This window comes from Ranitomeya variabilis, chromosome 1, assembly GCF_051348905.1.
Source record: "Ranitomeya variabilis isolate aRanVar5 chromosome 1, aRanVar5.hap1, whole genome shotgun sequence".
Lineage (NCBI taxonomy): Eukaryota > Metazoa > Chordata > Amphibia > Anura > Dendrobatidae > Ranitomeya > Ranitomeya variabilis.
The window spans coordinates 315,877,826-315,905,713 of record NC_135232.1 but is presented as its reverse complement, the minus strand read 5'-3'; the positions used below and the strand labels follow the sequence as shown (position 1 = coordinate 315,905,713).

General features: G+C 44.7%; 1 protein-coding gene across 5 annotated transcripts in view; it reads right to left on the bottom strand.

Annotated features, from left to right (window-relative positions):
• Positions 1 to 27,888, bottom strand: part of MORC2 (MORC family CW-type zinc finger 2) — a 209,842-nt gene that overhangs the window by 34,441 nt on the left and 147,513 nt on the right. For 3 of the 5 annotated variants that reach the window (XR_013223992.1, XM_077297486.1, XM_077297493.1), the window contains exons 21-23: positions 20,761 to 20,922; positions 15,629 to 15,740; positions 3,598 to 3,739 (exon numbers count right to left, since the gene is read on the bottom strand). Coding sequence is in view for 4 of the 5 variants with exons in the window: in XM_077297486.1 (XP_077153601.1) it covers positions 3,598 to 3,739; positions 15,629 to 15,740; positions 20,761 to 20,922 (416 nt within the window). In the remaining variant the exon portion in view is untranslated. The remainder of the gene's footprint in view (positions 1 to 3,597; positions 3,740 to 15,628; positions 15,741 to 20,760; positions 20,923 to 27,888) is intronic. The other 2 variants (XM_077297506.1, XM_077297513.1) reach the window with 1 other exon arrangement.

Here is a 27,888-nt window from a genome sequence, read left to right as displayed (position 1 = left end):
GGCCCAGGTAAGACATCCCAGCCCTTCCCATAGCCAGACATTTCTTGCGCCACCCCAACTGAATTTAAGAGAGAGTTACTTGAGGATCCTTCATTGGAGGGATATCGTGGGAAGGCATAGGAGGGGAGAGGGGCACAGGAGGGGAGAGGGGTACTGGAAGGAACAGTTTGTATGGAAGCAGGGACTCCTCTACCGGATCACAGAGCAGCACCACACAGGGACAAGCCCCACTATAAAACGACAGCTTGTAGTTCCCAAGAAGTATAGGCAGGAGTTACTGCGAATCTCTCATGACATACCCTTGGCCGGGCGCTTCAGCGTCAGTCGTCTGACACAAAACTTCTTTTGGCCGAGGGTAACCTATGATGTTCGTCAGTACTGCCAGACCTGTGACAGTTGCCAGCTCATTGGCAAGAGGGGAGATCGATGCAAGGCCAAATTACGCCCCCTCCCCATTGTGGAGGAACCATTTAGCCGAGTAGCGGTCGATCTGATAGGGCCGTTAGCCAAACCCAGTCAGTCAGGGAAAAGGTATATATTGACAGTGGTAGATTATGCCACATGGTATCCAGAGGCGGTTGCGTTACCTAACATACTGGCAGAGACGGTGGCGGCTGCCCTGCTCCAGGTTTTCTCACGGGTTGGATTTCCCCGGGAGATTATCTCGGACCAGGGTACCCAGTTTACAGCAGAGGTGACCAACCAACTGTGGAAGCTGTGAGGCGTAAAGTCCATTAGAAGCGTCCCGTACCACCCGCAAACCAATGGGTTGTGTGAACGCTTTAACAGGACGTTAAAACAACTCATTGGGACTTTTACCAGGACCTACAGGGACTGGGAGAAATTCTTGCCACACCACCTGTTTGCCTATTGGGAGGTGCCCCAAGAATCCACGGGGTTCTCCCCGTTCGAACTGGTATACGGGAGACGGGTAAGGGGACCCCTAGACTTAGTGCTAGAACACTGGGAAGGGGAGGGCATCATAAAAGGGGTACCTATTGTACCCTATGTGCTGGAATTCCGGGACCGCCTACAGGAGCTGACCCAGGCTGTACGTGGGAACATGCAGGTGGCCCAGCGGAGCCAGCGCGTATGGTATGATCGGAGGGCCAGAGAACGCACCTTGGAAATAGGACAGAAGGTCCTGGTGTTAGAGCCCACTAGGCAGAACAAGTTCCAAGCTGCATGGCAGGGGCCCTACCAGGTAATGGGGAAAATAGCCGAACCACCTATAATGTCGCCGATTGTGATGACCCCAGGGTTATCCGCATGTTCCACGTGAATATGCTGAAGCCCTACCGGGAGCGCCCTGAAGAGGTAGTGGCCATCTGTGCACTTGAAGCAGAGGATTTAGCCGGACTTCCCTTGCCTGATGTCTTAGGGGAAAGGACTCAGTCTAAAACTTGGGACCAGGTACACTTGGGTGAAGACCTAGGTCCCCGGGAGAGACAGCAGGCGGAGGCGTTGTTGAGGCAGCGACAGAGGATGTTTTCGGGGAGACCAGGGTACACTCGCCTGGCACAACACAAGGTTGAGACCCAGGATCAGCGAGGAAAGGAAAGCGTAGGACCTGGTACACGAGAGATGCCGTAAAGTGGCTACCAGGTACACATAAAATTGGCCATTTTTATGCGCTAAACGCTCTCATTTTTCATATTTATAGTGCAGTAATGCAGTTCAGTTTTCATGTTTCATGTTTGCATGTTTCAGCGCTGCAGTGTGCTGCCTTATTTATTTGAGACCCAGGATCAGACCCCCCTGCGACAACCCCCCTGCGACAACCCCCCTTCCGCATCCCTGAGTCTGTACGAGAAGGGATGCGACAAGAGATACAAGAGATGTTGCGTTTAGGGGTCATTGAAGAGTCAGATAGTCCCTGGGAATCCCCCGTAGTGTTAGTGCCCAAGAAGGATGGGAATACACGGTTTTGTGTAGACTATCGTAAGCTCAATGAGAAAACGGTGACGGATGCGTATCCCATGCCACGTGTGGATGAGTTGTTAGACCGGCTGGCGGGGGAAAAGTATTTGACCACCATCGATCTATGCAAAGGCTACTGGCAGATTCCCCTTAGTCCTGACGCTATTCCCAAGTCGGCATTTGTCACCCCATTCGGCTTATTCCAGTTTTGAGTTATGCCATCCGAGATGAAGAATGCCCCGGCGACCTTCCAGAGGCTGGCTGACCGGCTTCTGGATGGTCTCCAGGACTATGCTTGTACCTACCTGGATGACATCGCCATCTACAGCGCAACATGGGAAGAGCATCTAAATCACCTAGAGACAGTATTGGACAGGATCCACAAGGCCGGAATCACCCTGAACCCAAACAAGTGTCACGTGGGCAAAGCAGAGGTTCAGTATTTAGGGTATTGGGTGGGAAGTGGAAAACAGCGACCAGAACCAGCCAAGATTGAGGCCATAGCCAAATGGCCCACCCCACGCACTAAAACCCAGGTCATGGCGTTTCTAGGGACAGCGGGGTATTAAAGGAAATTTGTTCCCAATTACAGCAGCATAGCCAAGCCCCTCACTGATCTGACCCGTAAGAACCAACCCCGCCAGGTAACCTGGACCCCAGAGTGTGAGGAAGCCTTCCGCCAGCTAAAGGACGCCCTCACCAATACCCCTGTATTGGCTGCACCCGATCCAACTAAACGTTTCCTTGTTCACACAGACGCTTCTAGGTTTGGATTGGGAGCAGTACTGAGCCAAGTCGGGCCGGACGGCCAAGAACACCCCGGTAGCTTACCTGACTCGGAAACTACTGCCCCGTGAAGTAAGCTATGCGGCCATCGAGAAGGAGTGCCTGGCGGTAGTATGGGCACTCAAAAAGTTGCAACCATATTTGTATGGACGACAGTTTTCCCTCCTAACGGACCATAATCCCCTAGTCTGGCTTAATCGGGTCTCCGGAGACAACGCCAGATTACTGCGGTGGAGTTTAGCCCTACAACCTCTGGACTTCACCATCCACTACAGACCCGGAAAACAAAACAGTAACGCCAATGGACTAAGTCGGCAAACGGAACTTGTACCAACCCCATAAACTTCGGTCATCCCCAAACCGATCCGTTAATGATCAGACTGTGTATGCCGATCGCGTGGCTGAAAAGGGGAGCCGTGTTACGGAACCCCCCAGCACCCAGAATATGTTGTGCAGTTATATGTATGTATAATAGGTTCCACGTGAGATGCATGTCCCCAATGCATCAGCCCACAGGCTGCGCCCCTGGGCAGAGGGGACAAGATATCCCCCTTCTGACCTCCCCTACCTTTGTAATTCCCACAGTAAATATCTGCAGGCTCCGGCCACCTGCGGCTATTCTAATGTATGTCTGGCCTGCCGCTTTTCAATTGGCCCGCCCTCTGTATCTGTGTGATATATGTGATCTTTTATATGCGCCCATGTAACCAAGCAATTCCAGCCAGCGTCCTTCATTCAGACTCCAGCCAAATCAGAGTGGACCTCCTGAAACATGGGGTGGTACTGAAAGAGGTACTCCAGCACGGTAGACCCCGTTACAAATATAAATATAAAAAATATCATTAATATATACATGTTGCATAAACTGAAATATTTTATAGGAAACGGTACCATCGATCACGTGGTGTTTTATCTGTTGGCACATAATCGAACTTCACTTTCCAGCGTACACCATGTTTTCCAGCGTCTACACCAGAGACCCGTCCTGTGAACCATTCCTTGTTCACACGCACTTCTACATTCAAGCCTTTATCTACAGGAGAATTTAACGTGTTTTAGTCACAAACAAGGATAAGTGCACAGATTTATGTCTGCAGGTTGATAGTTAAAAAAAAAAAAAAAAAAAAAAAGAAAACCATACATAAAAAAAACCCTCCACATTCTTTTGGAAATGTAATGCTGACTCAATGGCAATGCTCTGGCAGAAAATTGTTTGATCCAAGCTCAGATACATCTTTATATTTTAAGCCCTTTAATTAAAGGGAATCTTTCTCCATGTTTCATCTGAGAGCAGCATAATTCAGGAAGAGACCGCAATTCCAACAATGTATAAGGCTACGTTCACATTTGCGGTCAGCGCCGCAGCGTCGGGCGCCGCATGCGTCCCTATATTTAACATGGGGGCGCATGGACATGCGGTGCACTTGCGTTTTGCGCCGCATGCGTCACTGCGGCGCCCGCGTCCAGGCGCAGAGGACGCAGCAAGTTGCATTTTTGCTGCATCCAAAATCAATGAAAAAAAGGGTGCATGCGGCGCAAAACGCAGCGTTGTGCATGCGTTTTGCTGCGTTTTTGCTTGCGTTGTGCGTTGCGGCGCCGACGCTGCGGCGCACAACGCAAATGTGAACGTAGCCTAACTCAGTTTATTTGGTGCAACAGTTGTGACAGTTTTTCAATGTAGCAGAGCTTCAGAAAGCTGCCCCCATCCACAAAACAGCTACTAATCAGTGAATGTCCTGGTGATATAAACACTCACTGCATGGAAAAAACAGCACAGAGCCCAATAAGTGAGATAATACTGAAATCAGTGTCTCCAGTGTTTCCAGTATAGACAAGAGGTTAGTCTCTTGGCTTTCAGTCCCTCTTACCTGATCCTCTACTCAGTCCTATAAATCTAGTAGCATTCTAAAGGGTGCACGCATGAGGGGTCTTGCACGAGTCCCCCTGCAGCAAAGTATACCTGCAGCTAATTATACAGAAGCTGCAGTTATTTCAATGGCAGTTAGTCACGGCAGGAGTCAGGACCCCGCACTTCTTATTACTTACCTAGCTTTTCTATTAAGCCATCTCACTCCTTCATGCTTACATGCCCTTACAGTGCTCCACTAATCCTCACTCTCCTTCGCTATCCCCAAACCCCAGCACCCTTTAACCAAATAATCATCTCCCCTTTCTGCTTTCCTCCTCACCCGACCTCCGTCTGCTGACCTGCTCCTCAACCCCAGATCTCTCCTAATAAAACATGCCGGCCTCTCTCTTTCTCCCACCTGCTCTTCCTCTATCCGCTGGCGACATTTCTCCCAATCCTGGACCCCCACAGATAATACTTTCTATTAATTCCCCCTCCTACTGCTCTCCATCTAATATGAACCATATGAACCACCGCAATCTCTCCAAAGTAAAACCCTTGATGCCCACCCCCTGCTCCCTCTCTCTGGGGCACTCTGGAATGCCCGCTCCATCTGCAATAAGCTTCATGTGATTCATGACCCCTTTCTCTCTCGCTCTCTCGCAATCTTGCCTTCCTCGGCCCGATCATGTGACAGGGGGTCGGTGATGAACGCATTTCCGGCCGTGCGGCCGGAAGCGGTAGTTAAATGCCGCTGTCAGCGTTTGACAGCGGCATTTAACTAGATAATAGGGGTGGGTGGATCGCGATTCCATTCGCCGCTATTGCGCGCATATGTCAGCTGTTCAAAACAGCTGACATGTCGCAGCTTTGATGTGGGCTCACCGCCGGAGCCCACATCAAAGCAGGGGATCTGACCTCGGACGTACTATCCCGTCCGAGGTCAGAAAGGGGTTAACATCCCTACTGATACCCTTCAGTCAACAGCCTCCAAACTCCTGTCCCTTACTTCATCTTTTGGTCTTACTCAGTGGTCCTCCTCAGCCACCCACATAGATTGATCTTCACCCGTCTCTGCTCTCTAACGTCACAACCTCCTCTATCTGACCACCATTTACTCACTTTCTCATCCCTGAACTCCTCATCTGTCACCCATGTCCAGCAACATGCACATCCCTGCAGACAACTCGCACATCTAGACACCTACACACTCTCTGACTCTACTCTACCACTGACATCTATATCTTCACCCCACGACACAGACAGTGCCACTGCTTTCTACAATGCCACTCTCGCATCAGCTATTGACACAGTCGCCCCTCTCATTCATGGCAGAGTGCGACGTATCAATAGACAACCATGGCACAATAACATCACTACAGAACTCCGACAAGTGTCCAGGGTTGCAGAGCGGTGTTGAAGGAAAACAGATTTGTAAGATTTCACTGCACTCAAACAAGCAACTCTCACTTTCATCATTCTACTGAGACTGCCCTGACCAAATTACTAACGACCTACTTACAGCCAAAGCTAACAGACAAAACTCTATACTCCTCCTTCTAGTCCTGTCCTCTGCATTCGACACCATTGACCACTGCCTCCTACTACAGATCCTCTCTTCCTTTTGCATCAAAGACCTCGCCTTATCCTGGATCTCCTCATACCTTTCCAACTGCACATTCAGTGTCTTCCAGTCCCACACAACCACCTCATCCCACTCTCTCTCTGTTTGAGTCCCCCAAGGCTCTGTTCTAGGACCCCTACTCTTCTCAACCTATACGCTTGGCGCAGGAGAACTCAAAGTCTAATGGATTACAGTAGCACCTTTATGCTGTCCAGAATCTTGGAGTGTCCATCAGCCATATCCTCCTCGATTCCTCAAACTCAATGTGGACAAATCTGAACTCATCACGCTTTCCCCCGTACCAGTACTCCACTGCCTCGGAGTAACCCTTGACGCTGCCCTGTCCTTCAAACCACATATCCAAGCTCTTTCCACCTCCTGTCGCCTCCAGCGCAAAAATATTTCCAGAATCAGTCCTTTCCTCAACCCTCAATCTACTAAAATGCTTGTGCATGACCTCATCATCTCCCACCTTAACTACTGCAACATCCATTTCTGTGGCCTCCCTGCTAACACTCTCACACATCTCCAGTCCATCCTTAACTCTGCTGCCTAACTGATTCATCTCTCTCCTCGCTACTCTCCTCTGCTTCTCCCCTCTGCAAATCTCTTCACTGGCTCCCATTCCCTCGCGTATCCAGTTCAAATTACTAATACTGACCTACAAAGCCATCCATAACTTGTCTCCTCCATATATCTCTGAACTAATCTCCGGTCCTCCCAAGACCTCCTTCTCTCCTCCACACTTACTCGCTCCTCAAGTAATCGCCTCCAAGACTTCATCTGAACATTCCCAATTCTCTGGAATTCTGTGCCCCAACACGTCCGACTATCAACCACATTCAGATGCTTCAGACGGAATCTGAATACCCACCTCTTCAAGAAAGCTTACAATTGCAATTACCCTGCTGCCTCCTCATCACTACCGGAGCTACCGCCTCACCAACACTGGAGCTGCAGCAACCCTCCAACCTACTGTCTCCTTCCCACCATCCTGTAGAATGTAAGCCCGAAAGCGCAGGGTCCTCTCCACTCTGTATCAGTCTGTCATTGTTAGTTTGCTTACTGTAAGTGATATCTAATTTGTATGCAACCCCTCCTCATGTACAGCACCATGGAATCAATGGTGCTATAAAAATAAATAATAATAATAATAACAACAACAACAGTCTCTGACTTCCAGTAAACTGCAAGATTAAATTCTCTTTGAAATCCCCTCTAGTAGCTCTCACACTTTCCAGATCCACCAAGCTCCCCACATAGGGCAGAAATTAATTCATCATCACTGGCCTAAGGGACCATGAAGGCAGTGATGAGTGACTTCATTAGATAGGGACAAGGGATTACAGCTAAGTATTCTTTTCAAGTAGCAAGTTGATATCTACTATATACACTGCTCAAAAAATAAAAGGAACACTTAAATAACAGAATATAATTCCAAGTAAATCAAACTTCTGTGAAATCAAACTGTCCACTTAGGAAGCAACACTGTTTGACAATCAATTTCACATGCTGTTGTGCAAATGGAATAGACAACAGATGGAATTTATTGGCAATTATCAAAACACACAATAAAGGAGTGGTTCTGGAGGTGGGGACCACAGACCATATCTAAGTACCAATGCTTTCTGGCTGAAGTTTTGGTCACTTTTGAATGTTAGTTGCGCTTTCACACTCTTGGTAGCATGAAACGGACTCTACAACAGAGGTGTCAAACTGCATTCCTCGAGGGCCGCCAACAGGTCATGTTTTCAGGATTTCCTTAGCATTCCACAAGGTGCTGGAATCATTCTGTGCAGGTGATTAAATTATCACCTGTGCAATACAAGGAAATCCTGAAAACATGACCTGTAGGCGGCCCTCGAGGAATGCAGTTTGACACCTCTGCTCTACAACCCACACAAGTGGCTCATGTAGTGTAGCTCATCCAGGATGGCACATCAATGCGAGCTGTGGCAAGGTGGTTTGCTGTGTCTGTCAGCGTAGTGTCCAGAGGCTGGAGGCACTACTAAGAGGCAGGCCAGTACACCAGGAGACGTGGAGGGTGCCGTAGGAGGGCAACAACCCAGCAGCAGGACCGCTACCTCAGCCTTTGTGCAAGTAGGAACAGGAGCACTGCCAGAGCCCTGCAAAATTACCTCCAGCAGGCCACAAATGTGCATGTGTCTGCACAAATGGTTAGAAACAGACTCCATGAGGATGGTCTGAGTGCCCGATGTCCACAGATGGAGGTTGGTCTCACAGCCCAACACCGTGCAGGACGCATGGCATTTGTCACAGAACACCAGGATTTGCAAATTCGACACTGGCATCCTGTGCTCTTCACAGATGAAAGCAGGTTCACACTGAGCACATGTGACAGACGTGACAGAGTCTGGAGACGCCGTGGAGAGCGATCTGCTGCCTGCAACATCCGTCAGCATGACCGATTTGGCAGTGGGTCAGTAATGGTGTGCGGTGGCATTTCTTTGGAGGACCGCACAGCCCTCCATGTGCTCACTAGAGGTAGCCTGACTGCCATTAGGTACCGAGATGAGATCCTCAGACCCCTTGTGAGACCATATGCTGGTGCGGTTGGCACTGGGTTCCTCCTACTGCAGGACAATGCCAGACCTCATGTTCCTGGAGTGTGTCAGCAGTTCCTGCAAGATGAAGGCATTGAAGCTATGGACTGGCCAGCCCGTTCCCCAGACCGGAATACGATTGAACACATCTGGGACATCATGTCTCGCACCATCCACCAACCTCATGTTGTACCACAGACTGTCCAGGAGTTGGCAGATCCTTTAGTCCAGGTCTGGGAGGAGATTCATCAGAAGACCATCTGCCGCCGCCTCATCAGGAGCATGCCCAGGCGTTGTAGGGAGATCAGACAGGCACGGAGGTCACACACACTACTGAGCATCATTTCCTTGCCTTGAGGCATTTCCACTGAAGTTGGATCAGCCTGTAGCTGCTTCATTTTCCACTTTCACTTTGATTTTGAGCATCATTCCAACTCCAGACCGCCGTGGGATATTAGTTGTGATTTACGTTGATCATTATAAGGTTTTATTGTTCTCAACACATTCCACTATGTAATGAATAAAGATTTACAACTGAAATATTTAATTCAGTGGTATCTAGGATGTGGGATTTTAGTGTTCCCTTTATTTTTTTGAGCAGTGTATTTTTTTCTTGTGACAGACTGTCAAATGGAACATCCAATACATACAATTTTGGCACAGTATATTTATATACATTATTATAGCTGTCCATTTGGACACACATGATATAAATTCTATTTGCTATTTTTCACCACATACTCTTGTGTCTTTATATATGACCAAGGAGGATATATACTAGGAAGGAACCTGAGTTGAGCAGAGGCACCATATATTGCTATATTTAGGGTGCCAACCTCCATGACAAGTTAAGGATTTTAGAGCTATTCAGGGACAGTATATCCTATTTTTTTTATTTTCTTACTGAATGTTTTTTTATCTTCACATATATTTTCATTGGTGGATATTCTCTGGCATACAGCCCGCTTTCTTTTTATTTTTTTAATATAAACTAAAAGGTATTTTTTAATGGGGGTTTTGTCTTCTATGGCTCGTTTTTCTAGGGCCGCTTGAATAGATATAGACATGTATAACAATATTATATATATACACAAACTGTGTGCATAATTATTTGGCAAGTGAGTATTTTGATCATATTTTTATGCAGATGTTCCAACTCCAAGCTGAATAAACTTGAATGTTTATTGGATGAAGCAGATCAGGTGATTTGTATTTGTTTAATGAGTTAGAATGTGGCCTAAGGATATCATACTCTTTAACAAGGTGTGCAGAATTATTAAGCACCTTGTTTTCCTGAAGCAAAATGGGCCAAAAACAAAATTTTGGTTACTCGGGATATACAGGACACCATGGGTGTATGCTGCTGCCACTAGGAGTCTGACATTAGGCAGAAAAAAAAATTAACTTCTCCCCCAGCAGGATACACCCACCAACTGGAACCGAGCTAATGAGTTTGTGAAGGAGAAATTGAGATAACGTAAAACTTTAAATAACAATGGCACAACAAAAGGCGGGTGCTGTGTTCCCCAATCAAGGCTCAGAGAAAGATTTTACAGTGAGTATCCAAAATCTTGTTTTCTCTATCGTTTCATTGGGGGAAACCATGGAACGTCCTCAACCAGTCCCTAAGGCGGTAAAAACAGCTACTCAGATCTAAGACTGGCCCACTGCAGCAAGCAGAACCTTCCTGCCCAGGCTAGCTTCAGCAGAGAAATAGGTGTAAACTCTGTAGAACCTGGAAAAAGGTATGGACCGAAGAGTGGGGGCAGTCTTCTCTTCACTCGGTACACTTCCAGGATGGTAGAACGATCCACCGAGCAATCATAGCATTGGAAATGGAGAGACCTCTGAGAACCTTCAGGAATCACAAAAAGAATCCGAACATCTGAAGGATGTGGTCCTGGAAATGTAGAGATGCAAAGTTCTGACGAGATCCAGTTTGTGTAGAGGCCGCACCAGAGGATGAGCAGGAGATGGGCAGAAGGAAGGACGACTGTCCTCATTAAGATGAAAACAGGAGATCACCTTAGGAAGAAAGGATGGAACCGGATGTTGGACCATCTGTTCTTTGTGGAATATAAGGAATGGAGAATGACCAGAAAGAGTTGCAAGTTCAGAGACACTTCTGATGTAGGTGATCGCAGCAAGGAACAAATCATTCGAGGAGTGAAGTGAGCGGGAGATATCTGGAATAGGTTCAAAGGGAAGAACAAAAGGCCAAATTAGGAGCCCACGGCTCTAGTGGAGGCCAATAGGGAGGGATCGAGTGAGCCACTCCCTGCAGGAAAGTCTTTATTTGGGAGTGAGGCCAAGTTCTTCTAGAAGAGGATAGAAAAGGCAGAGACCTGACCCTTTGGAGACCGGACAGAATCCCGGCCTGTTTGAAGAAAAGCCAAGAAGGGAATAAAATTTAAAAAAACTCAGGGTTCCTGAGTGGCTGATATATGCCACATCGTGGCGTTGTCGCATTGAAGTCCTGCCAATGAAGGAGGGCCAGATAAATGGATCAGATCTCCTGAAGGCTGACAGGAACAGAGGATTCCTGGTCCTTTCAGCGGCCCTGGGATGTGAGATTCTGGAAGACAGCACCCCAAACCAGGCGACTGACATCTGTCGTCACAACCTTCCACTAGATCAGCAGAAAAGATCTCATGACAGAACTCCACCAAGGCAGGGATTGTCTTTTCCAAGGGGGGAAAACAATAGGCCGGTCCAGGGATGTGATCAACCTGTCCCAATATGAGAGAAGGGTCAGCTGAAGAGGACGGATATGGAACTGAGAAAATGGAACTGCTCCCATTGTCACCACCATCTTGCTCAACACGCTCATGCAGGGCCAGAGAGAGCAAATGGATGACTGAATCCCGAGAAGGGCAGATACCTTTTCCTTGGGAACAAAAACACATAGCGCGAATTGTGTTGCAAGCCATATCTAGGAATACTAGGTGTTGGGCCAGGATTATAAACAACTTCGATCTGTTGATGATCCAGCTGAGACAGGACAAGGCGTCGCGGTTAAGGGGATTGCTCCCGCAACAGTCCTTGTAAGATGGTGCCTTGACCAGAGTGTCGTCAAGATAAGGAATGGATATAATCCCTTTGATGTGGAACATAGCCACGACTGAGAACATAGCCACGACTGAGAACATAGCCACGACTGAGAACATAGCCACGACTGAGAACATAGCCTTCGTTAAGACCATGGGAGCGGTGGCTAGGCCGAAGGGAAGCACCATAAACTGGTAATGGGAGTCCTAAACCACAAATCAGAGGAATCTGGTGATCTGGAAAAATAGGAAAGTGAAGGTAATCATCCTGGATGTCAACCGAGCAAAGTAAATCCCCGGGTTTCAAAGGGCCATCACCAAGCTGAGAGATTCCACCCTTAAGTGACAAAGGCAGACACGTCAGTTCAGTCATTTTAGATCCAGTATAGGATGGACAGAACCATCCTTCGTTGGAACTACAAATAGGTTGGAATAGAAACCTGAAAAACATTCTGTCACAGGAATGGGAACAATGACGCCTGAATGGTGCAGGCATGTGATGGCCTTGAAAAAACCAGAAGCAAGGGAGTTTTTCTTTGGTGGTCGAGGCATGAAAAAACAGAATCGGGAGAGAGAAGGACATTTTAAATTGTAGCAGCATGAAATTACCTCTCTGACCAAGGAGTCGATCACAGAAAGCCAAGCATCCTGGAAAAGAAGTAGATTGCCACCTACCCTAGAATAAACTCCAGGAGGCTGTGGCTGATGGTGCGGAGAACCTATTGGATCTGGTTCAGGAAGACCCGTGTTGAGGACCATGGGAATGCCAGGAAGGGGCTGGTTTGAAAGAGGGCCTTTTTCCTCTCTTGCCGTGCAGGGCAAGGTCTTTCCTTATGGATGAGACCTCCGGAATAGGGAAACTGAATGAAGGAACGAAAATATGGGGTACACTGTCTGGACAGTGGACGTCTGGGCTTTTGCAGGGGGATCGAAGTGCACTTTCCCCCTGTAGTGTCAGAAATTATCAGATCCAGCTAAGCCACAAAAAGGTACATGCCTTTAAAATGCAAGGCTGGTGAAGGACTTGTTAAAGGCAGATTCTGCGTTCCACCCACAGAATCTGTGAAGCAAATCCGACAACATTGAGAGAAGCAGAGGAAAGATATTTTCCTGCAAGGGAAATCTGATCTGTCAGATCGGCATATTCATCTCAGGAGGGCCAAGAGGGGATACCGTGGCGGAGTAGTTTAGGCCAGGTGGAGACCACCTTTGACACCCAGGTGGCAGCAAAGGATGGGCAGAGTGCCGTCCCAGAAGCCTCAAAAATAGGTTTTACCAAAGGCTCAACATGCCTGTCAGTGGGGTCCTTGAGAGAGGCTCCGTCACTGAGGAAAAGGGTCATGCTAGAGGATAAACGAGACACAGGGGTATCTACCCCCAGGGAGTCTAACCAGAGTTTAATAAGGTCAGAATCAAAGGAATATAGAATATAACATTTCTCTCACGGAGTTCTCATTCCGTCATGAATATCTCAAACTCCTTGTGGTTTGATAACGCCTGAGGAGGAACTTTCGCCTTTTTGAAGGATACAGACTGCTCTGTATGCATAGGATCCTCATCCTTGATGTTCAGAGTCTGACTCGCAAACAGGACGAGACCGTCCGTCATGTCCTGGAGTTTGGCAATATGGTCAGAGGCCAGATCAGAATCCATTTCAGAGCGGAGGTCAGATTCCTGAACCATCTGACGATCGGGGGAAGAAGCTCAGGAAAGGGATGCCATCATAGAGGAGATGAAGGGAGGCAAAGACTTGGAGGATGAGCTTGAACATGTTCGCTTCTTCTATCTCCTATTTGCCCTGCTATGGTGGAGTGGATTCGCGGGTGACTCAGACTCAGGAGTGATCGGTACACCGCAGGCAGCTGTTTGCATGGGTAGATGCTCTATGACCAAGACTATGAATTCTGATACTTTGATAAGGTCATGACTGATTGAGATAAGGCTGCAGCCCTCTCGGAGGGAGAGGGTGCGCTATCCTCATGGCAGTGAGAGGCTCCTGTGGGGCCAGCATTGTAGGGTTACCGCAGTTTGAGCAGAGTGCCATCTGTTGACCTGCAGGTAGTTTCTTTTTACAGGACAAAGAAGCAAAGTGTAGGATTACAGGCAAAGCAGGAGGAGAACAAGAAGCCCTAATGCTAGACATATACCGGTAAGTAAAAATAGTTTCAGGTGTGAGGCTGCTGAGCGGAGGCATTAGAGCATATATAGTTGCAGAGCCTACCCGTTCCTGAAGAGGCTCAGAATCAAATGAGGAAAAAAAGACCGCAAAACTTGAGACGAGGAACCAATGAAGAGTGCGGACAAATGACACCAGAATTCTGAGGAGGAGCTGAAAATGTGCAACTGAAGCTGGCTAGGCATGGAAGAAGAACGACAGATACCAGCAGCTGCACTGGAGGCGGGCCGGGGAAGAAGAGCAGAAGAAAAGCCTCCTGCCTGCCAAGTTATTGGCAGGCAGGAGGCATGGCCTAACAGAAGTAGACATCGAAGCCAGTTACCAAATTTTGACAGTAATCAGCTGGAGGAACCTTGGGAAGAGGTTTAAAAAAGAAAAATGCGGTCCTGTGGAAACCTGCTGAAGTCTTCAAGGCCCGGAACCCCCACTGCCTGCAATGCTGGAAGGAGAATTTTGCGTGAAACACAGTGCATTTCCGTCTGGAGATGAAAGTACCTGAATACCTCTGTGCTGTCATCTGGCATCCCGACTCCTTCCCATCACGGAAGAAGTTCATCAGAATCTCCTTGCAGGAGTCACTGGTATAGAGTACGTCAAATCTCTTTGCACACGTTTCATTATGGTGGACAAGTGAGCCGGAGATAGTTGGCAAGGACTAATCCCTCTGTGCGGATGCCCCAAATACTCAATGACTTAGGGGGATAGAGTCCTACCTGGTAGAGGGGGTACGATGTGGATCAGACCACACTGTTCTCTCAATCTCTAGATGACAGGGTGAGCAATTACACCCTGTCAAGTAGTCACAAGCTGTATTTGAAAGTAAAAGGAAAATCATAACTAAAAACACAAAAAAACCACAAGAAAAAAAAAAACCTGTGTCTGCCTCCTTTGAACACTAAGCAAGAACTGAGTAGCTCGTTTCCAGTTGGTGGGTGTAGCCAGCTGGGGAGGAGTAAATTTTTTCCTGCCTAGCGTCAGCAGCATACACTCATTATGTCCGGCGTGTCCCCAAATGAAGCTATAGAGAACAGAGATTTAACTGACTGAAGTCAACCATTGTTACAATTGTTAGAGGAATGCAGCACTCTTGAAATTGCCAAGATATTGGGGTAAGATAACAGATTCTCTTTTTTGGCCCATTTTTCTGAGGAAAACAAGCTGCCTAATAATTCTGTACACATTCATAAAGGATGTTCATATCTTTAGGCCACGCCCTCACTCATTATACAAATACACATCACCTGATATGCTTCATCCAATAAGCATTAGAGTTTATACAGCTTGGAGTAGGAAAAGCTGCATAAAAATGATGATGTTATGGTCAATATACTCGCTTGCCTAACAATTGTGCAAGAACAGAAACCCATAAAATGGAGACCCCATATGTACAAGGGCTGAGTTCAACATTATACAGTAAGTGTGGAGCATACAACAGCTGTAGGCTTAAGGTTGAAGTACTGTGTCGAGTTGACAGCAGATCATACACATCACCTGATATGCTTTAAGCCTATTAGTATTCACATTCATACAGCTTGGAGATGGAAAATATACATAAAAATATCATCAAAATATTAACTTATCTAATAATTCTGCACAGTTTATTTTTAAAACAAAACTGACTGACAAATCTCTAAAGCCTACATTTAAGATCAGATCAGTTACCTTTTTGTGCTGCTTTAGCGGATACATTGTCATATACCTCTGGACTGTCCCGCTGCAATGATTGCAAGGACAAATTTGAGTCGGAATGAGAGTCAGAAAACGCATGTTGATCCTGCTCAAGAAAATGGAAAATTTCATACCAATATCAACATATATCAATAATATTCATCTTCCAGACTAAGTCCTCTAATAATTTCTTCTTTTTAGTATGAATGCATATTACAACTGGATTCTGACATATTTGTATTTTAACTCCCAATCTGAGCCTATTGGTTATTACAGTAATACAATTTAAATGATTGGACTTTTTTTTACATCAGAAATAGAACGGACACATTTCACATTCTAATTCATATGTAAACATGAAGAGCAGACGAGGGAATCAGATTTTCCTCAAATACCTGTAATTAACAAATCCAATGACTTACCTCAGTATAATAGGTTTTCTTTCAGTTCACCAGATTGAAAAGCTCAATCTGGTGACATTCTACTCTAGGAGGGACCAACTGAGAGGAGAGTTGATTCTATTCAGAGTGGCAACTTAGGCTATGTTTCCACGTGGCGTATTCCGAGTGCTTTGGACGCAGTGGACATCCGCCCCGTCCAAAGCGCTGCCGACTTTTGTACGCGCGGTGAGATTCCGCATATGTTCATTTAACACATGCGGAATCACCGCATCCTATACATATAGCACGGTGCTATTTATCTTGCGGAGACTGTGCGTCTCCACAAGATAAATAGACATGCTGCGGTCTATAAAGACGCGCCGCATGTGCGTATACGTAGGTTTGCCACCTGCATCTTTCTACACATAGTGGATATGGGATTTCATAAAATCCCATCCACTATGCTATAACATCTGGACGCTGCGGCTGTACGTAGCGACCATTCCGCAGCAAATATGCCATGTGGAAACATACCCTTAGAACCAGATATAGCAGAATTTAAAAGGTTTCACCATTTTGTCGACTCGCTGACCCATAGATTACCATGAGAAAATTAATTTACCCATTTTTCAAATAAATTAACCAAAGGAGAATCACAAACATGGCAATTTGATTCACCAACGCATCCAACTGGGCAGTCAATGAGCAAAATGCTAATAAGAGGGAAAATGTACGTCTCCTCCAAACAGGAACCTAAACTTTACTTCATACAGAATTTAGTTATTCATCAGCCATGTACGAAGATATCCATCATCTACCTAGTTACAAATTTTAGATTTGCATTACATCACTTCTTACATATTCACCAAGTAAAACAGCAAAAATCTCCCCTGTGTTAACATGCTGCAAACTCCAAAGTTTTCCACCCACAGAGTGGTTACTTCCAGCTAAGCAGCAGGAAGGCTCACGCAACTGAAATTGTGAGAATGTGGATAGCCCAGTCTGCAGCCTTTCTTAAAAAAAAAAAAAAAAAAAATAGATCAGACTTTGTTTAATATATGTCTATCTATATGAGGAAAGTTTTGTATTTTGGTATTCTTTTATAAAGATTTCCAGTATCAGAGATACTCTAAGCAACAGTTTCCAGTATATGTTTTCAGTTAACGGAAACCATATCAATTGTGACAATAAACAGCAGATTATCCTTTTCATTCAGAGAAAACAGTAACTAAATATTGCTTATGATGGTAATAAGCAAGTGGCTGGGATTTTATAGACTGCTCTCCAACACTAGCCAAGTCACGTCTAAATTTCTGTGATTGAAAATTAATTCCATACAGTACAGCAGTCCAATATGAATAACCAGAATAATCACTGTTTTGGTATAAATTATATTACCACATGTCAAACAATTTACCAGTTGCTGCAGTAGATTCTAAGAAAACTAACAAATTCAGCAGTCATGATCTGCATATTTTTGAGTCTGTGTATCAGAATAATTGAAAGGGGGGTGTTCAAAATAATAGAAGTGAGGAGTTCAATCAGTGAGGTCAATAATTCTGTGAAGAATCAGGTAGCCCTTATGTAAAAGGAACCTGTCAGCAGGGTCGTGAACAGTAACCTGCAGATTACCTGTCATCCAATAGCTGCTACTGCGCAGGCGGTGCCATCTTGCTAGAGAAAAAAAAAATGTCCTCCTCCAAGATGGTACCGCTGGTGTCTGCGAGCATATGGAGGACGAGCATATCATTAACACAAAACTGAAAATAAAGATTAAACAAGCACAAGATAGATTTCATAAACCCGGTGTCATTGTAATCAGTATAACGGCCGACTTGACACTGTCTGTAGGTTACTGTGCACAATCCTGCTGACAGGTTCAATTTAAGGGTGAAGCCAGGACATGTTGTACATGCTTTTCTCCTTGAAAGCCTGAGAAATATGGGTCGTTCGAGACATTGTTCAGAAGAACAGCGTACTTTGATTAAAAAGTTGATGGTAGAAGGTAAAACTTATAAAAAAAAGTGCAGACAATGATAAGGCCGTTCAGCTAAAATGATCTCCAATGCTTTAAAATGGAAAGCCAAACCAGAGAGACGTGGAACAAAACGGAAGTCTACCATTCGAATGGATGGAAGAATAGCCAGAGTGGCAAAGGCTTACCCAATGATCGACTCCAAGAAGATCAAAGACAGTCTCCGGTTACCTGTGAGTACTATGACAGTATAAAGAGAAAATAGTAATATGAAATGACAAGTGATCACCTAGTGTACATAACAAAAATACTTTATCAAGCCAAACAAGAACATTAAAACCAATTAAAAAAGCAGAGTACAATATGCTGTTAGTACATAGCAAGATAGTGTTATAGGTCAAATCCTAGATCTGTTGTAAACATGAGTGACAAAAAATGCAGACAAAATATAGCAAAATTTCAGCCAGCTAGGTAGAAGTGAAAATCACAGAGATGCAGGCAAAAGTATCCATGCCATATTTAAATGCAACAAAAGAGGAAATATCCCACTAACGGATGGTATAATAATGTGCATGTAAACAATAAAGTGCAAGTGCAAACCATCAAGTGTACTGGACATAATGCAAATCAAACTATTTCAGATAGAACCACATAGTCACCTGTCCTATCCTTTGTTGCTGGCATAAGAATAGTGAAGATGAGAACCGACAAAGTCATACGTGACCCAAACGAAAGGCAGAACATGAAGGAATAACCCCCACCCTACTTGTAAAAAGGTGAATTCATCAGGGGAGGTATTGTAGGCTTGAAGGCCTGTTTAAGAATATATATAAGAGGTTAATTACCAAATACGATCTCCTTCACCCAGCTGGATCGTATTTAGTAATTACCCTCATATTCCCAAACAGGCTTTCAAGCCTACAATACCTACCCTGATGAAGCCACCTTTTTGGAGTGGCAATATGCGTGGGGTTGGGGTGATTTCTTCATGTTCTGCCTTTGGTATGCGTCACATATGATTTTCTTATGTCTGTTCTCATCTTCACTATTTTTATGCAGCATAGGATAGGACAGGTGACTATGTGGTTTTATCTGGGATAATTTGATTTGCATTATATCCAGTACACTTGATGGTTTGCCCTTGCACTTTATTGTGTACATGCACTATATTTATTATACCATCCATTAGGGCAATATTTCCTCTTTTGTTGCATTTAAATGACAATAGGTCTTGGACACTTTTGCCTGCATCTCTGTGATTTTCACTTCTGCCTAGCTGGTTAAGATGTTGCTATATTTTGTCTGCATTTGTTTGTGACTCATTTTACCAACAGATCTAGGATTTGACCTATAACATTATCTTGCTACAGTCTGGTGTACTAACATCATATTGTATTATGCTTTTTAATTGTTTTTAATGTTTTTGTTTGGCTTGTTTTTAAAGTATTTTTGTTTTGTATACTAGGTGATCACTGTCATTTCATATTGCTCTTTTCTTTATCCAATTTGTATCTTTTTGCACTATGTAACATGTAGATCCCTATATTATTCTAAGGTGGTGCCCTTTGTTTGTTCAGCAACTGTGACAGTTAGGGTACCGTCACACAGTGCCATTTTCATCGCTACGACGGCACGATTCGTGACGTTGCAGCGTCGTATAAGTATCGCTCCAGCGTCGTATACTGCGGTCACACGTTGCAATACACGGCGCTGGAGCGATAATTTCATGACGTATTTGCGATGTAGAAGCCATTGGTTACTGTGCGCACATCGTATACAACCTGTGTCACACAATGCAATCATGCCGCCACAGCGGGACACTAGACGACGAAAGAAAGTTTCAAACGATCTGCTACGACGTACGATTCTCAGCGGGGATCCGGATCGCAGTAGCGTGTCATACACAGCGATATCGTAAATGCATCGCTGGAACGTCACGAATCGTGCCGTTGTAGCGATCAAAATTGCACTGTGTGACGGTACCCTTACTGTGTGAAGCTAATCTCTTAGCAAGAAGTCCCCGCAAAGTTTCACTGTTAAGATAAAAAAAAAATAAAATAAAAAAAACAACATGTAATGAAGGAGATACTATTTGCCAAAGGACACATCAACTGGCCTAAAGAGAAATGGAGAAACATTTTGTGGACTGATGAAAGTAAAATTGTTCATTTTGGGTCCAAGGGCCACAGACGGTTCGTCAGATGACCCCCCCAACCTCTGCATTCAAGCCACAGTACACAGTTCTAAATATCTGTGGGTGACAACTAAATATTAGGTTAGTGATTCATAGGAACGTTAAATCCTCCAAAAAATAGTACATATTGTGAGTTTGTAAAGACAAATGCAGACAATACTACTTTTTAGAACAGACCAATGTTTTTTCCCTGTAAAGTAGTTAAAAATTATATACATTTCTCTTCTTGTTTTGAATTAGAAAACAGTGTGCAATGTTCCCAATGCAAGAAAATAAAATCTAGTATGAACATTTTATGATTAACTCATGTTTTTGAACACCCTGCTATTATTTTGAACACTTCTGTACATGTGAATAGATTTGTTTCTGTAGCATATGCATAGAAGACTTGCTACAGGTAAAATCGGAGACAAATCTGTACTGAACATTTTCAAATTTTGATCTAGATCAGGTCCATAACATATGTTAGATCTACCAAATTTTAACATTTAGGGACTACAGCAATCCAAAAACTTAGAATAATAATGCAGGTAACTGAGAAAAGTTAATGAAAAATGGTAAGATTACTGTTTATTACCTTTACTTCTTCATTCAGCTCTTTTTTCTCACGTTTCACGACCACTAGCTTTCCTCGTTTAGCCTTTTCAGGCTTCCTGGAACTGACTGGCTCCTCCTCTTCCTCATCATCATCATCCTCATCCTCTACTATCAGTGGTGCACTTCTCTTTCTCACGCTAATCTGAATTTGGAGCCAAACCAACAATAATCAAAACATGGCAAGATAAAAGGAAAATTTGCGTTCGGCGATAAGGTCTTATTAAAGGAGAGCTCCAATCTATATTATTTTATTAAATGTGGGTACATGTGCATGTAATGTAGTGTAGTGTAAGAGTATTAATTTACTCACTTACTGCCGCTCTCTGCAGTGTTCAGCGCCATTCTGCATCACTTCTCAGTGATGTCACAGCAATTCTGACTAGCCGGCTCACTCTATACATGAGTAGGAAGTCTCTTTTAGAATGAAAACCTATGGAGCCTCATTCTATGTTCCATAGGCTTACATTATACAATCCACTTCTGGGTCATGCAGAGCACAACCTGAGACTAAACTCATGTGGCCATTGATTCTCCCATGGGAGAAACAAAGCACAGGTGCACAGATGACTGAGAACTTTATTTCTCCATGGTCTGTATCTGCACATGTGGAACTGTACTCTGACATCTGAATATAGTCGTATGTTGCACATGCACCCATAGACTTGTATGGGTGAGTGTGATCTGATCTTAGCCACTCGTAGAATGCTGCAGTAGTTTTCTCATACCGAATCTGCAGAGAAAAAAATTCACAGATCTGCACTGCACCATAGTATAACACTGCACCCAGAGCTTTCCGTCAAAACATTCACACACTAACACTCAGAGTCAGGGCTCGTTCACACGAGCCTAAAAGACTACAGAGTGTCTGCAAAGGGTTGACGTCACCGAGAAGAGGAGAAGAAATGGTACCGCTGAAGCGACTCCAAAAAATGACCACATTATTATACGACAGGCAGATAAGGGGGGTGGAATCGTAATACAAAATAGGGAGGATTAGTTTCTAGAGGCGTACAAAATATTATAAAAAGATAAACATTGACCCAGCAGAACCATTCCTAAAGGAATAGAATTCTATCATAAATGAAGCCTATAGTTCAGAAATATTACACAAAAAAGAAAAACGCTTCCTTACAAATTCAAGTCCCAATCAAGCGTTTTTCTATCATTTACCGAAAATACACAAGGACTAAAACAAAAACCCAGGTAGACCCATCCTATCAGGCAATTGGGTCTCATAAGTTCCTTACCTCATTATACAGACCTTTTCTTACAAAAGTACATCACAAAGTTACCACCTTACCTAAGAGATTTAGCTCAACTTCTCTTGGAATTTAACATGACCTGGAAGGAGGATTTTTTATTTTTAACACTCGAGGTGGCAGCATTATACTCAAATATCGAACATAGTTTGGGGATGGAGGCGGCAGATCACTTTCTAACAGAAGATCCGGACATGAGATCCGAACAAAAATCTTTTCTCCTGAGAAGTTTGAAATTTGTATTAGAGCACAATCTGTTTTCCTTTCAGAGAGATCTCTATATATACAGCAGTTCGGCACTGCAATGGGGACACGGGTCGCCACAAGCTTTGCAAATCTATTCATGGGGTGTTTCGAATCCCTATCACCTTTAACATCTCTAAAATTCGATAGACACATTCAATATTACTGCCGCTACATAAATGACCTGTTTATCATAGGGAGCGGAGATATGCAAGAGGCACAATCATTCATACAAGAGTTAAACCAAAACACTTGGAGACTCTCCTTTACCTCCAATATGTCAAAGAAGAAGATAGTGTTCTTAGATCTTGAGATTTCAAACAACAATCAGACCATTATCAGTAAAACCCACTTCAAGGCAGTGAACACAAATGGATATCTTGATTTTTACAACGATTACCACCCCAAATGGAAGTGTAACATCCCCTCCAGCCAATTTCGATGTATAAGACGAAACTACATATCTACTTCTGATTATATGGAAAAATTGAAAATTTAAGTTTCCAGATTTAGAGACAAAAGATACAGATTCCTTGATAGACACAGCCTATCAAAAAATATATCCCTTTCACAAAGCAACAATTTGGAGAAAAAAACATGACCAAAAACAAAACAACAAAAGAGTAAAACAAATGTCAATATAGTTTTATCACCACATACAACAGGGGCAATCAAATAATCCGGGGTATTTTTTCCGCAGAGCTAAAACTATCAAAAATAACTTAAGACACCTATTTGGTTGGTATATCCTTGTTTTTTCTTTGCTTGTATTTATTTTTCCCTATAGTTTGCACAAAACTGGGTGCTCAGTGTGGAATAGCCGGATTACTTACGGTAATGCTCTTTTAATGAGTCCATGACAGCACCCACTGGAGAGATAGGGATCCGCCCCAAGGAACAGGAAACCTACAGAGACATAAAAGGGGGCGGTCCCCCTCTCCTCCTCAGTTTAATTTCAGAGTACCCGGAGGACCGCCAGTGTTAGTCAACCATCACAATGTATCATCAGAATATAAACTTCATAGAAGTAATTACATTGGCTTTTATTAGGGAGGGATGTGACTGGGTGCTGTCATGGACTCATTAAAAGAGCATTACCGTAAGTAATCCGGCTATTTACCCTTCGCCATGACAGCACCCACTGGAGAGATTTCCAGAGACCAACACCTAGGGGGGGACCACCGTGCTGAGGATAGTCCTGCCAAAGTGTAGGTCAGAGTCGGAAGACAGGTCAAGCCTGTAGTGATTATAGAAAGTGGAAGGAGCCAACCAAGTTGCAGCCTTACATATATCCTCGATTGGCACGTTCCCTCTTTCGGCCCAGGAAGAAGCCATGGCTCTGGTGGAATGTGCTTTGATACCCTCCGGAGGTTCTTCATTTTTCATGGAATAGGCCAACCGGATAGCGTCTCTTATCCACCTGGATAATGTTGCTCTTGTGACTCCATATCCTTTCTTTTTGCCCTGGAAGGATATGAACAGAGCCCTACTCTGCCTCCAACTACTAGTTTTTTCAATATATTGCAAAACTATTCTCCTGACGTCTAGAGTATGAAATTTTTGTTCTTCAGGAGTAGAGGGGTCTTTAAAGAAAGTAGGAAGATGTATCTCTTGTGACCTGTGGAACTTCCCTGCTACCTTAGGAAGGTATAAGGGGTCCGGTTTTAAGATTAGTCTGTCATGAAATGTGAGAAGGTAAGGTTGATCTATCGATAAGGCCTGAATGTCGCTGACTCTTCTAGCCGATGTTAAGGCTACTAAGAAGGCTGTTTTTAACGACAAGTGTTTCAAAGATGCTGTGTCTATAGGCTCAAACGGAGATTCTGTTAGAGAGTCTAAGACTAGATTTAGATCCCAAGGAGCTACCCTAGGTATGTGGACAGGAGTAACTCGTTCACAGGCCGTGATGAAGCGGGATACCCATTTATTACCAGCAATATTATGGCCATAGAGGGCACCCAGAGCGGACACCTGGACCTTTAGTGTGTTAACTGACAGACCTAACTCTTTCCCTTTCTGTAGAAATTCTAGTATAGATTTTATTGGGACTTCAGAGGGGTTTGAACTAGTATGGAACTGAAGAAACTTCTTCCATACTTTGGTGTAAATTTTTGTTGTAGATGGTTTCCTGCTAAGCAGGAGTGTATCAATTAGGCCTTTTGAAAACCCCCTGGAATTTAATATCTGCCTTTCAAATTCCAGGCCGTCAGGTGGAGGCTGTCCACCTGAGGATGGAAGAAAGGTCCCTGAGAGAGAAGGTTTGGGATTGAGGGAAGGACCCAAGGATCCGTCACCGACATTGACCGTAGGCACGAGAACCATGGTCTCTTGGGCCAGAATGGCGCTATCAGTATTATCCTGGCCTGCTCTTCCCTGATTTTCCGTATTACTTGTGGAAGCAGAATTATCGGAGGGAAAGCATACGCTAGCTTGAATTGCCATGGTGTTTGAAGAGCATCTAGAATGTCCGGGTGATCTGCACGGGACCGAGATGCGAATTTCTGGACTTGTTTGTTTTGTTTTGTAGCGAACAGGTCTATTTGGGGTTTGCCCCATAACAATGTTATCTTGTGGAAAATGTGAGGATTGAGACACCATTCTCCTTGATGAAGAGTGTGTCGACTTAGAAAGTCCGCTTGTTGATTGTCCTCTCCTTTGATGTGGACTGCCGAGAGGGACAACAGATGCTTTTCGGCCAGGATTAAGGTACTGTTTGCGGAAGACATTAGAGCGTCTGATCTTGTGCCGCCTTGTTTGTTTAAATACGCCACTGTCGTAGTGTTGTCTGAACAGATTCTGACGTGGCTTCCTCGTAGCTGTGGGAGAAATTGACGCAGTGCATAGGTTACCGCATTCAATTCTTTCAGGTTTGATGAATATAAATCCTCATTCTTATCCCAGGTTCCCTGGCAGAATCTATCTCCCATGTGTGCGCCCCACCCGTGGGGACTAGCGTCCGTAGTTATCGTGTGGGATGGTGATATTACCCAAGGGACACCCCCCGCTAGGTTGTCTTTATCTAGCCACCATTCTAAGGAGGATAAGACTTTCTCGGATAAAGTTATTTTCGATTCAAGGTGCCCCAGAAATTTTCTCTGTTCCCGAAGTATCTGATGTTGTAATGTTCGGGTATGAAGTTGTGCCCACTGAACGGCTGGAGTACAGGAGGAGAGGGATCCTAGCAAGGACATTCCTGCCCTCAGGGACATTTGAGGTTTGTGAATGGCCGCCACTACTTTACCCTCTATAAGAGATATTTTTTCTTGGGGAAGTAGACATTTTTGCTTTATGGAATCTAGATTAAACCCCAAAAATGTCTGAAGAGAAAGTGGGATGAGTCTGGATTTTTTATAGTTGACGATCCAGCCCAGGCTTTCTAAGGACGAGACAGTGTCAGCTAATCGTTCCGCACACTGAAGGGACGAATTTCCTACAACTAAAAAATCATCTAAGTAGGGAATGATTAATGTGTCTCTCTGGCGAAGGTAGGCCATTACTTCTAACATTACCTTCGTGAAGATCCTGGGTGCCGTGGAGAGACTGAAGGGCATGGCTGTATACTGGAAATGATGAATCTCCCCCTCAAGAGTTACTGCCACTCTTAAGTATTTTTGATACCTACTATGGATAGGGAGATGGTAGTAGGCATCTTTTAAATCAATGCCGCCCATTCTACAATTTGGGAAAAGGAGCTTAATGGCCGATCTAATTGACTCCATTTTAAACGTATAATTTTTAATAAACGTATTGAGTTTTTTAAGATTTATAATTGTTCGAAATGAACCATCGGGTTTAGGGATTAAAAATAACGGAGAGTAGAACCCTCTACCCTCTTGTCCCTTTGGCACCCTAACTAAAACATTTTTAGCTATAAGGCTTCTAATTTCCAGTTCAAGGGCCTTCTGTTGCACTGGTGAGGAAAGGGCTGTTAAAATAAAGGAATCATGGGGAATTTGGAGGAATTCTATTTTCATTCCTTCCTTAATAATATTTAGCACCCAGGAACTTGACGTGATTTTTCGCCATTGGGGAAAGAAAAATTTTAACCTACCCCCTACTGGGGTGTCTGGTGTTTCAGAATTTATTGTCTCTACGGAAGGGGGGGCCTTTGAACATAGTGCCACCCTGTTTTCCCTCTCTTGTGGCCCATCGTGACGATCTTTCATTTTGTGTTCTTTTCCCGAACGTCCTCTTCCTAAAGGTCTTCCTATAGAAAGGAATTGAGGGGTCAGGGAAGGCTTTTTTCCTCTCTTTTGCTTTTTTGAGGATCTCGTCTAATGCTTTCCCAAACAAAAACTCACCCTCACACGGAATAGCGCAGATCTTAGCCTTTGACTGCGTATCCCCCTTCCAGCTCTTCATCCATAACGCACGTCTGGCATTATTAATCAGACCGGCTGATCTTGCTGCAAGGCGAAGAGAGTCAGCTGAAGCATCGGCCATGAATGCTGCTGCACCTCTAATTAGTGGTATCGCATCCCGCAATTTTTGTCTGGAGACCCCCTGTTCGATCTGTTGATCCAGCTGATCAATCCAAACAAGCATGGATCTAGCTGTGCACGTGCTGGCAATTGATGGCTTAAATATGCCCGTGGAAGCCTCCCATGATCGTTTCAGTGACGATTCTGCCTTCCGATCTAGAGGATCAGAAAGTAGGCCCGCATCCTCGACTGGTAGAGCTGACTGTTTTGAGGTGGAGGCGACTGCAGCGTCCACCTTAGGGATTTTAGTCCATGAAATTAACTCCTCATCATTAAAGGGGTACTTCCTTTTGGAGGCTGACGGGAGAAAACCTCTCTGGTCCTGTTTCTCCCACTCCCTCTTTATCAGTGCCTTAACCGCAGGAATTACTGGGAATGCTCTTCTCTTCCTCTCTGCCAACCCTGCAAACATGATGTCTTGTGCAGTTTGGTCGTCTTTTGCATCCTCACAACCTATAGTATTCCTGATGGATTTTACTAGGTTGTCCACCCCATCAAGGGGAAAACAAGCTCGACCCTCAATGTCGGAATGTGTTGAGGAAGAGGATGACGCCTGCGAGGAGTCTGAGTGGATAACGCCTTCCTCCTCGGACTCAGAGCTGGATATAGCCTTTTCTTTCCCGGATTTTTTAGGGGGGGTACTGGCTTGTGAGATGGCCTGTAATTCCTCTCTAATTATGGCCCGTATATCTGTGACCGACATAGATGGACTCTGCATTGTTTCCGCCATACACTGATTGCAGAGTTTTTTGGGGTGGGAATCTGGGAGAGGCTCGTCACATAACGCACATTGCTTGTGCTTAGATTTCTGTCTCTTTTTGGCTGAAATAGGAGGCTGCGACTTTCTGGATCTTGAATCCTTGGTCTCACTCCTGTGGCTGGCATCTGAGGACCTTCTGCTGGCTGGCTCACCTGCTGGGTCCACAGTTTTGCCTGGGGACGACATGTTGCATCGCCTGTGCGTTGCAACTTCCCCCCTTTTTATAGGCCAAGATCCGGTCAGTAAACTTTTTTTTTTTTTTTCTCTTCTTCCACAGCGGTGTACTGCGCATGCGCGAAACCGCGCTTTCCCCCACCGCTGTGTGAGTGACCCGGAAGTGTTCCTCTACCTCCGGGTCATTCTGG